This window comes from Pteropus vampyrus, unplaced genomic scaffold, assembly GCF_000151845.1.
Source record: "Pteropus vampyrus isolate Shadow unplaced genomic scaffold, Pvam_2.0 Scaffold7, whole genome shotgun sequence".
Lineage (NCBI taxonomy): Eukaryota > Metazoa > Chordata > Mammalia > Chiroptera > Pteropodidae > Pteropus > Pteropus vampyrus.
In genome coordinates this window covers 467,573-479,611 of record NW_011888788.1, presented here as the reverse complement: position 1 = coordinate 479,611, position 12,039 = coordinate 467,573, and the positions used below count along the sequence as shown (strand labels likewise).

At 44.3% G+C, this 12,039-nt stretch overlaps 1 protein-coding gene across 1 annotated transcript in view; it reads right to left on the bottom strand.

The window, feature by feature from the left end:
* TGM3 (transglutaminase 3) overlaps window positions 1–12,039 on the bottom strand; it is a 123,750-nt gene that overhangs the window by 18,932 nt on the left and 92,779 nt on the right. The window contains exons 5-10 of the mRNA XM_023536661.1: window positions 9,564–9,737; window positions 9,002–9,232; window positions 8,249–8,367; window positions 6,754–6,882; window positions 3,911–4,088; window positions 3,667–3,802 (exon numbers count right to left, since the gene is read on the bottom strand). Of these exons, the coding sequence (XP_023392429.1) occupies window positions 3,667–3,802; window positions 3,911–4,088; window positions 6,754–6,882; window positions 8,249–8,367; window positions 9,002–9,232; window positions 9,564–9,737 (967 nt within the window). The remainder of the gene's footprint in view (window positions 1–3,666; window positions 3,803–3,910; window positions 4,089–6,753; window positions 6,883–8,248; window positions 8,368–9,001; window positions 9,233–9,563; window positions 9,738–12,039) is intronic.

Sequence of the window (12,039 nt, the reverse complement as noted above, 5' to 3'; positions counted from 1 at the left end):
GAGCCAGGGTTTTGGTATGATGGGTAGGTGCCAACAGCTCTTGTCTAAAACTGGCCAACTCCACATCTCTGATAACAAAGTACAGGGCAATCCCCGTGAACTTTCTACTTCAGAGCTCTATAAAATCTACAAATAGGCAGGTTTGTAACTTTAGAAATTGAGGAATCAAGTCAAAAGAATTATGAAAATAAGCCTGAAATGTCGAGATAAGAATAACTTTGGCCAAATTGTTCCAAATCACTGTTTGCTGCTCAGCGACTGAACAGAGTCCAGGGACTCCTGTACAGTGGCCTAGAAAGGAATTGTATAAAAGAAGCTCTCCTCCAAACGTTCTGACTCTCAAGAACAGAATTCTCCAGAGCCTGGTGTCTCTTAAGCCAAACCATTTTCATAAGCACAATGGCTTAGAAGAAAATGTACCCCACTAGATCCTGTGACATAAAGAAAGACCTGGAAGAAATTTCTGAGGTACCCTGGTCTAGTCATTCATTTTATAGATGGGAAAAGATACAGAAAAGTTAAGGAAATTATGCAGAGTCATACACTTATTTAAAATGCTTAAATGCCTCCAGTTGTTTATCCTTACTTCTCTCTGGGCTTTGGTTTTCTCATTTATGAAATGAGCAGATCCCTTTCGAAGATCCTTTCTGGTCCTAATGTTCTTTGATTTTTGGAGAGTCCTGTTGGCAAAAACCTGTGTTCCACCTCTGGCTTGGACACTAATTCCTTCACTGACTTTGGGCAAGTCGTTTGTCTTTACCGAACCCCTGAGACAGTGTTTAGTCTTACAGAGAAGTGGCATTTGCTGCCTAAGTGTGAACCAAAGAAGCCATCTGAATGAGTTGGACAGTACTCAACCTAACCAGAGCCGTGGCTGGGGTCAAGCCAACCCTCTCTGGAAAATCTCAAGGTAAGCTGTCAAATTCTCAAATATCAGTCAGAAATAATAACATTCTCTGGCATCTCTCTGGTGCTGCAGAGTTTACAAGCCACCTAGGTTGAAAGCCCAGCTCTACCATTTTCTAGTTATATACTCTTGGGTAAATGACCGAGAGTCTCAGTTTCCTCAGTTATAAAATGAGGATGATCACAATAGTGCCCACCTCACATTTTTGAAGAGTAAAGGTAAGCACTTAGAAAAGTATCTAGCACAGAACATTGCTCAATGAATTATTACTTGCTGCTGTTATTATTATTAAGCACGTTCAGATGCTTAACCTCACTTGATTCTTACTTTCTAAGACTAGGCAAAACTGGACAAGTTTCTAAAAGGATTCAACATTTGCAGTATAGAGAGATTCAGAGTCAGGTTTCTCTGTCTAATTCTAACTCTCCTTAAAATAATAGATTAGTAATTTTGTTCTAGGCAGAAAATGACTTGTGATTTAACTCTTCCACCTTGGGTAGGATCCATGTAGAGGGGAGGGGAGAGCTCCCTTAGCTTTCATGCAAAAAGTGGGGTGAGTTGAAGTGGCAGAGAACCAACTAATTAAAGCTGGTAAGAGACTTAAGTAAACATATATTCTAGGCCAACACTTATATTTCACTGATGGAGAAACTTAGGACCAGAAAGATGAGGTGGTTTACATAAGTCCTAGAGCAAGACGATGGTGGGGCTGGAACTAGGACTCAGGACTCCCTGTTCTCAGACTGTACAGTGCTGGGCCCTCAGTAAACAAGGAATGGGGTGGCAGGGACCATCAGCTCCCATTGCTTTCTGAAGAGGGTTCAGAAAAGGCTGGTGAGGGGTGGGAGGGTGAGGACTGATGAGACTGCCAGCTAAAATCAGAGTTTTGGGCCTGATACTTTACGATGGGGCCAAAAAATGACTGTGGAAACACCTTGGAATGTTTCCATGGGTCTATACTTGCCACAAGGTAATTATATTTGGAATGAATTATAAAGCTAATATGGGGTGGTAGCATGAATTGGTAAACCAAGAGATCTAGGTTCTAATTCCGAATTCAACTTAGAAGCCCCACCTTCCTGCTCCCAGGAAGCCTTCCTTGACGACTCCCTCCCTGAGTTCCCACAGTGCTTACTGTCAGAATCATTCGCCTGTACTCCACACACCATCCCGAATCAATCGTTAATCAGCCTCTACTAATGGCTTCCCTGCTTCCTGTTCCCTAACAGCATCAGAAATGCTTCCAGCAGAGGAATTGAGTCTTAAGCTTTCCGGTCTCTCTACGGTTCCCAGTGTGCAGGATAATCACAGGATTATACCAAAATGGACCTCCTCCCATCCCAAATCAGTCATCTGGTTGGACCAATTATCTCCTTTTGTGAAGGTAACCAAGGCCAGGAATGGCATTGCCCCAACAATCAGGACTTTTCTTCAAAATGGGATTTTTGAGATAACAACAAAAGAAAAAAACAGAGAACAGAAAAGAAGCTGTATAACAAAACCTTGCCATAAGTAGCAATGGCATTGGAGAGAAAGTTGTATATGTGCAGATCAAGGAAGAACATCTTAAAATAAGCTTTCTCTCCCTCATTAAACCCTAGAATCCACGTGACCTTTGGTGAATTACATGAGCCTCATCCTCCTTCAGAAGAAAGTGGATGCTTTTATTACTCAGTTCCATTTTGGGCATGGTGTTGTAGTTTGTTTTAACAGCTTTTCTGTTAATTTTATTTTCCTTTGACTTTATTCTATTAGTTACGTTAAGCACATTTCAGAAAAGTTAGATCTACTTATTCTGGGAATAATAAGCAGTTACAGAATATTTTATATAGACTATCTCAAAGTTGAACATATGGTAATAAGAAGATGGCATCTGTATCAGGTTATCTAGCCAAATCTATGCATGTGAATGATTGTGTGTGTGTGTGTGTGTGTGTGTGTGTGTGTGTATGCATCCCTTGAAATGGATTAAAACAATGGCTTATTGACATATGTGTATTCTTTATATATAGACACATTGATATCTATGTGAATATACAGATATAGACATAATTATTTCAGTTGCCATCTGGTAATAACTTGGCATATGGTATATGCTTAAATAGCTGTAACAATATCTATTTTATGTATGTATACTGCTATATGAAGTTATAGATACGTCTATAAGTTTTATATAACCTCCTACTTCCAGTTGGCATCTATTATACATATGACATATATATGTGTATGTTCAGATACTTGTGCACATGGTCTATTTATGGTTAGAAATATATATGCCCATATACATATAAAGCTTCTTATATTCCATTGGAATCCAGAATAAACTATTTTTTTATTCTCCCAACCAAGGTACGTAAAAAGTATATATGTGTAAGAGAAAATGGACCGTTTTTCTTTAATAAAGTCTGTAGGTCATATGGACTGCCTGAAATGAGATAATTTTCTATTATTACTGGAAAATCAATAGTTTCAATGTTTATTTTTTAAAGGAGCACAGGGTCTAATGGATTCTATAAAATAGGGCAGTTTTGCAGAGCCCATGAGCCATACCTGATATCATATCTGATATGAACTGGTATCAAACTCTTTATCTGGTGGCAAGATAGACCAAACCACCAGACTTTGCAGAACTGTTTTGGATCTTGCTAGATGTGTACTCAGCATTGTTAGCATTTCTATTCTAAACCATGTGTTGATATGTTACTGAGGAAAGCAAGAAGCTGCTCAGATTTGGTGCTCAGAAAGGGTCAGACACTCACCATATGCTATCACTGCTTTTGTCCAGTGGATTTCCCATAGGGTCGTAGTACACATCCACACTGAGGTTTCGATCTGTGTCATGAGCTGAGCTGAAGTTGGTGATCACCCGGGAGGGAATCCCAAAAGACCGCAGCACTGCAAGTCAAGGGGCAGTCTGAGGCCTTGGGTTACAGTGGAGACGATACCTTGGGGCGTCTCAGTGCTGCCCACCACCCCAGCAAAGGCGTGTCACACCCAGAGTACCTGTATTCAGCGTCCCAGCAAAGACCCAGCACTGGCCATATCGGACTGGCCTGAAGCCAGATGACTTCCACTCCTTGAGAATCTCCACACTGCCGTTCCAGTTCCTGGGGTCCCGGCCACCTGTGTAGCTGCCACTCCAATTCCCAGCAAGCACACCGTTGTCATCATTGCTATTGATCTAGGGAGGAAAAACCCCAAGAAAATCAGCACAGAGAATGATATGCAGAGTTTAGGGGACAAGGTGGGGAGGCGAGGAAGGAAGCCAGGGAGCCATCGTATTGATTTTCTGTCTTTCTCGGTGATAGGGGGATAATAATTGTAATAAAGGTCCCTTAGGGGTATTGAGTAGTGTATGTATTTTAAAGTGCTTTGCTTAATCGGTCATGTTTAATTGCCTCTAACCCAAGTATCAGTCATGTGCAGCAGGCTCACATGGAAACAGGGCCCTTGGCTTGTCAATGGCAAAGCAGCATCAGAAATCCAGCCTGCAAAGGATTTCTTGCCACGGGTCACAGGTAGTCAGTGGTGTCTGACATGGGGTCCATGGTTTGAAACTCTCTTTTGGTGTACTGGTCTTCTAAAAGATCACTTCAAAACTTTAGCACCTAACTTCTTAGAATGAATAAAGTTGGAATATTGCTTGTCATTGATTCATTGATTCATTCAACTTAAGGTATGATTCTTGCACAAGTAACATGACCATGATGCCATGTGAAAAGAGCACTGGACTAGGAATTGAGACACCTGAGTACCATGGTCCTAGAGACAAATATTGGAATATTTATGGATGAAATGATGCAATATCTTGGATTTATTAAATAATCTGTTGGAGGAGAGAGTCAGAGATGAAACAAGACTAGCCTGGAGTGGGTAATTGCTGAAGCTGGTGATGAGTATCTAGGAATTCATTTTATATTTCCATTTCCTTTTGTGAAAATCTGAACTTTTCCATAATATAAAGTTAAAAGAGAGAGAGAGAAGGAGAAACCTGAGTTACAAGCCCAGCTTTGACACTTGTCAGCTCTGTAATTGTGGGCAAATTAATTCACCAATGTGGGCCTTGGTTCTTCACCTTCCAGTACAGGGAAAGTTAGAAACAAATGAACTCTCAGGTGTCTTCCAGCAGCCCAGTTTTCAGAGCTTATGACAATTTTGATCAGCATTTATCCAAACTGTACAGTGAGAGTCTGGACCAGAATCTCTCAGTCTGTGAGTCCTGCTTCCTTTCTTGGGGATCCACAAGTGGCAAGGCCTATGAGAATGGACAGTATGGGAACAGACGCATCCTTGCCTAGGATGGGCTGACCCGGACATTCCACACCCCTCCGTGTGGCGGGTGAGCTTCCGCAGCCACCTCCAGGAGGGTCTGGGCTGTAATCGCAGAATCAGGCAGGACAGTCTCCTCCAAGATGGAAGGGTGTGCAGCCCATCTCCATTCCCTGAGTCACAGCCACCCAAGTGGTAATCAGCAGGGTCATCTCTGGCTGAAAGCTGAGCATCCCAAAGCCTTACACAGGCCATAATTAGCTCATGGCCCAGCCCAACCAGGAGGTCTGCAGAGAGGTGTAGCCGAGGAAATTGGCATTGAGATAAAGAGGTTTGTCTCCAGGGTGAGAGTGAGTCAGCAGCTGCTGGAGCCGGCTGGCCTCACCCACCCTCTCCTGGGCCAGAAAGGCTCAGCCTCCTAAGTTGCCCTAAAAGCCAGCTTTCCTTACTTAACTTTGGCCTTGGCTTTAGTTCCACCCCTCCATGGCCACTTCATTTTCACGGTTCAGCTCAGGTCTCACTTCCTCTCGGCATCTTTCCCCAGCCCCTCTGGTTCCCACCCATCTCCACATTTCCTAGGCTAACCCACTCCTTTTCTGCAAGGTTTGGTTTAAGATTCCGCTCTTTCAGGAAGCCCTCTCTGATTACCCCAAGATGTTTATCATCCTTTCAGAAGGTTGTTCAATTTTCTAACCATGTAACTAGCTTCTTAGCTTGGATATTCTCCAACTCAAAAGTAAAAGAGATTGAAATGTGCTTAGTCTATAAAAAAGAGTTAAATATACTTCTGGGCTAATTATGTAGTTTCAGAGGATTCAAGACCAACAACTCTCTGACTTTTAGTTTTCTAATTTGTAACTCGAGCAGGTTGATCCCACGTTTGGACACTTTCTGATGGAGGTGTTCTCTACACATTGAGTGCAGAGCAAGAGATTCCTCCAGGATCTAGCTTGTGTGTATGTTTGGGGTGTGGCGGGGGGGGATGAGTCTCTCAAGTGGAGGGACTAAGTGAGCAAAAGAGGCCCTGGGTGGGCAGTTCAAGGCCTTGCTCTGGTTTGACTCACAGGCTGTGAGCAACTCACTTCAGCTCCCGGGGCTTTGATTTCCTCATCTAGATAATGAGTGGGTTGGCCTTCTGCCTTCTTAGTCTGACATTCAAGCACTCTATACTGTGGAAGGGAGGGGCTAAAACAAAGGAGATTGACACTTCGGGCTTACTGGGGAGCCTACCTCCTTTCCCAGAAAGCCCAGGGATGGAGCAAAGTCTCCGCTTTGCTGCCTTCCAGTCCTGACGAACACCAAAGGGGCAAGTTCCCTTGTCATCTGAGAAAGGTCTTATGATACAAAAGAAAAGGTTCTGGAACCAGGTAGACATGGTTCCAGTTTGGCCTCTGCCACTCACTCACTGTGCCACCAGGCCAGTACTTTAATTCAGGCTCCATGTGTGTAAAACGGAGATGGTAACAGCCACCAACCATATTTGTGAGACTTCAATGAGATGACATATGTAACAGCGCATGTGCCTGATGCGTAGTTGGGTTTGATATATGGTAACCACTGGTTTTCCTATCACTCACCATTGCACTAAGCACCCGGCCAATATATTTGGGGTCACTTCTGCGGGCCACATCAGTAGCAGGGTCACGGCGGAAATTCAGACTGTTATCCAGGATCGAGAGACAAATGTTCAGAATGTCTCCTTCAAACTGTTCAAAATAAAACCATATATTACAATGGAAGAAATGACAAGTAGTATTGGCTAATTAAGGGTATGGGGGCTACAGTGGTGAGAACCACAGCAACTGCCCAGGTCTTTTCACTCTGTGGACTCCAGAACTGAGAACTACCAAGGAACACCCACCTCACCCAGCCTTTAATCCTGCAAACCCATCCAGAGCTCTCGCGATACATGAAGCCCTGTGCTGAGCCTCCTAAACGAGGAGGACTCTCTCACTGTCATGAATTTGGAAGCAAATCACTTAATCTGCCTGGGCTTTGATTCCTCCATCTGGATTGACCTAAGCTCATCTCAAAATTTCCGTTTAGTTCTGACTGTGATCTTGAACATATTATTTAGACTCCTGGGGAAGAAATCGTAAAGATAAGATATCTTGCTAAAAGGCATCTCAGGCTATTTTCACAAAATAAGACTTATGTTTAGTCATCGATGCGCAAATGGAGAGGGCCAAGCTCTCTCTCGCCTTAGGGTCTTCGCAGGTGCTATTCCTTCTGCCTCCAATGATCTTCCCCAAGATATAGATCTGGCTTTCTTGCCTCCCTCAGGTTTCTGATCAAAAGTTCCTTTCTGGGAGTGGCTCGCCCAGCCCATGTCATCAAAAATAGCTCCCTTTCCACCTCTAGGTTCATTTTTATCCCCTTTTTTCCCTCTTTTCTTCCTTCCAATGGAATTTGACACAAAAACCCAGCTTATAAAATATATAGCAGACTTGTTCTGGTTGACTATAGAATAGGATCTGAAGATAGGCAGAACATGCACCTGTCCACCTACTCCTGATATCCAAGGCATCCCACCCAACTTACCTCATTCTAATGCCTTCGTTTGTCTGCTAGAAAAGAAAAGCTTAGGGAAATCCCTGAATGTTTTCCAGACTGAGCAAGCCCGGGTACTCTGGGACTCAGACGGGTGGTCACAGTAACGAAAGACCTTAGGAAGACGAATGCACACACCAAGGAAGGTTCATCACATTCTTACGTGGAATGAATAATAGAAACTACATTTTTGTCCCAAGCGTCTCTACTGGGCTTTATCTTCTTTTGTGTAATGTGGCGTCAATAACACTTCATTGCATTGATTTAATTATATGTCTGTTTTGCCCAATGAATTGTGACTCTCTCAAAGACAATGAATCTGTCTTATCCATCTTCTGTATCCTTAGTGTGCAGCTGCGGCATGGCACATAGTAAATGGTTAATAAATGTTTTCTGAATGAATGAATGAATAGAAGAGCAGGCAAATGATCAGATTTGAGAACTTCCACCTATCTGTGGGGCCAACCGCTGACCTTCCTGGGTAATAGGGACATAACACTCAGCCTCCTATGACCCTTTTACCTGTCCGAAGTTCCAGCCAACCATACTAATTCGATCTGTGCTTCCCACAAAAATAACACCAGCATCTTCCTGAACGTACTCCTCTCTCTCAGCCTGGTTACTCATAAAGACACCATCCGCTGTTTAACATAAAAATCAGACATCAGGTACTAGAATCCTTTGGAGGGCTGTAGAAACCAGTCCTCCTCCTCCTCCAACTTGAGTACTGGCCTGGGAGCTGGAGCAAGTCCTAGCTGCAGCACTTCCCCAACCTTGACTGAGGAAGGAAGGCTTGGGCTGTAATGCTTCCAACTCATATTGTGGGAACTATGAGCTTGAAAGAGAAGCTGGGATGATCTGAGAGTCTGAAAATGAGATCCTGGGAATGAGACACGTGTTCTTTTAGGAAGGAAGCTATGTCTATACTACAGAATTGTACTATGGTCATTGTCCCTTATAATTACATCATACTATGCAGTTTGTAAAAACTCATGAGATCCTTGCAATAGCACCAGGGGAAATAGCATGATGTCCACTTAATGGTGAGGAATTTGAGGCTCAGGAAGGTAGAGTGACTGCCTAGACTTATAACTGGTTAAGTGGCAGAGCTGGGACTTAAAGTTATGGCTTTTGATTTTTAGCTTCTATGCTTTGTCCATATCCCACAAACTTTTCCTAATCAAACCTGATCCCATGAAAATCATTTCCCTCATCTCCTTTCCATGGGCATTGCTTAGCTGTTATGGGTGGGAGTGTGGGCGGTTAGATGCCTACCTTGCAACCAGGGGTTAAAGAGCAGTATGAACATCCCAAGTTTCAGAGTATATTTGTTGATCTGAATGTTCAGCGTGTACCACCCTATGGGTGCATTGGCAGGACTGAAGATGGAGATGGTCAGAGTGTTGTTGTTCTGGGACACGAGCTGGGCACTCCAGCTGTCACCACTTGTCCCATTAGAGAGTGGAAACACAGCCTTTGTTCTGGCTGACTCTGAGGGATAGGGCCCTGAAAAAAAGAGACAGGGGTCAGTTGAAGTCGAGGAGTGCTGGCCAGACTCGGGGGAGAAATCAGATTCCAGTACAACCACAGAGGCCCTTGGAGGGACATTATCCAAAGAAGTACTACATCATGGCTCTGGAAGTGACTGGAGAGATCATGTAGGCCAAATCCCTCTTAATTTGAAGACTAGGACTCTTGGGCTCAGAGACAGGCAGAAACTTACCCAAAGTCACATTGAATCAGTGGGAGAGCTCGGCTAGAGCCCAGTGACCTTTGGATGCACAACCCTATGGGCTACTGAGGCATGTATGGGGTGGAGGAGGCAATGAACAGGTACCTGTAAAGACTATGAACCCCAGGTTGTTTCCAGGTCTGAGAGGTTCATTCAAGGTCAACGAAAATTTGAACGGTTGACCTCTTCGCAAGATGAGATCCTGGCTGTAGTATTTGTCTGTGTGATGCGCCTGCCGGTTGGAGGTCTTCTGCCAGTCAATATTCTGGAGTTTTAAATCTGTAAGACAGAAAAGAGGACCTGAGGTCCTGGGCAGCAAGGAATGGTGGTATGGGAAAAGGTGTGATTTATCAAAGGGACAGATTTTGGGCGGGGCTAGTCAGGGCAGAGTCAAACTTCTAGGAAGACTCATATTAAAATTGAAAGACCTTGACAGAGCATCATGAGAACTTCACAGCCTATTTCCCCTCTGTCTGTTCAGGGGGCTGAACATTTGCACACATTATTCACACTGCTGAAAACATCTTCCCCCTCCATCTATCCAGCAGTCACTCAGCCCTCAAGGAACAGGCCAAGTGCTCAGTGCAGCTTCACCCAACCAGCCGAGAGAACTGTATAACCAGGGTACTCATGTTGCATCCACTTTTAATATCATTCCTTGGTGGATGGGGGCTCAAATAGAAGTGGGAGCCGCCTGGATTTCAGACAACAGGAGAGCAAGTATATTATTTGGCTAGAACAGAGGTTCTGCCCAGAAGAAAGGTGAGGTAGAGAGAGTATGGCTCCAGGGCAGGCTTGGGACCAGGGTGGGTCCCACCTAAGCAGTTTTGGAGACAGGCAGAGAGGCTCATCTTAGGGACTCTTTCAAGTGAAATACATCTCTGGGGTGGTGAGCCAAACACTGCTACTGGAGAGGGGGACTTCAGAGGTGATCTTGAAACCAGCTCAGGGTACTAAAGATTCATTCATTCACACATCCTCTCACTCATTCATTCAAAAAACAGTTATCGAAAGAATAAATTAATAAGTTTTTGCACAAACTCAGAGAAACTAAAACATTCATGCAATCAATAAATATCCATTAAATGAAGGGAAGCGCAAAGGGAGGGAAAGAGGGACAGAGGGAGGAAGGAGAAAAGATGAACATTCCTGTACATAAATATCGAATGGAGACAGCCCAGATCTTAGACACTCTCCGGCAACCCCAAACTCTGTGTGGCTTGTAGATGCTAGTTCTCTTGAGGGCAATGGCCCCATCTTTTAAACCCCATGCTTCCTTCCAACTTTGCTCACTACCTGCTGTGCTTCCCTGACATTTGAGATTTGGTAGAACTTTACTCCTTGTCTTGTTTTAGAAAAGAGAAGAGCCCTACGGGACATGTGGTTTCAGATCGCATGAACCCCTTAGAGATTCTTCAACTCTCTCCCAAACCAAAAGCATGCATGCTTTCTCCCCAGGTGAAGCTCACCATTCTAGACCATGAGCTACTTGAGCACAGAAAGTATGTCCCCAGACATTCTCTGTCAAACACAGGGGTAAGGAAAAAGGGGTGGCAGGGATTCTACATCTATGGCTGGCATCTGCCTCCCCTGAAATAAGTCCTTTGCTTTGCTTTGTCAAGGGTTATACACTATATACTATAGCTGTGTCAATAGCAGAGACTTCTCTCTTTTATCTCAGAGACCAGTGGCTTGTCCATAGGGAAAATGACAAAGAAAAGACTGAAATCAGGGTGACTTGGCTGCAGAGACACTGAAGGGAGATGAAGGGCACTCTGCATGCCTCACTAGGTAAGGTCCTGGTATGACTGTGATAGATGGTCACCTGCCTCTCCTAACACCAGACGTGAGCCCTGGCATGAAGGAGGTGTGTTCCCCATCAGGGTGTTTGTGGGATATGCAAGTCTTCTCTGGGCTGGAGAGTGAGGAAAAGCAGGACTCATTTGCCATCAATCTACTGTATGTCAACTGCTACTAACAGTTTACGGAGCACTTTATATATCACCAATGGAATCCTTGTCGAAACTAGAAACTGATATGCAGAGAGATAAACATCTTATTGGAGGTCATATACCTAGTGATTGGCAGACCCAGGATTCCGAACCCAGGTCTTACTGCCCCCCCCTCCCTGTTGCCCTGATTCTCAGTTCTCTGCTTGGGAAGGGGACCCATGCTGGACCTTCAGTCCAGAAGATACCCAAGGGGTGAGGGGCCCTCACTGTGCATTGTCCCACTCCCTGGCATGTGTATTCTGATAAAGGAGAGAGTGAGCATATGGAAGAAAAAAATGTGTTCTAAAAGGGCATTTTACATAGGAGGTAAACAAAAGGGGAGCAGCCTGCCTCTGCATCCTGGAGTCAGATAGGCAGGTTGCGAACATGCTCATAAAGCCTCCTATGTGGTTCCTGAAATCTTTCTCCTTCTGCTGGCTGCCACCCTCTGTCATGGTCCCACCCCTTGAACCCTAGGATTGGTTCTCTGCCGGCCCCCAAATCAAGGATCCGATGATCCTGTCTGTGGATTATTTAGGTTCCATAGTTACTCCCAACAACTACCCCTTTACACAGAAGTAATCACAACC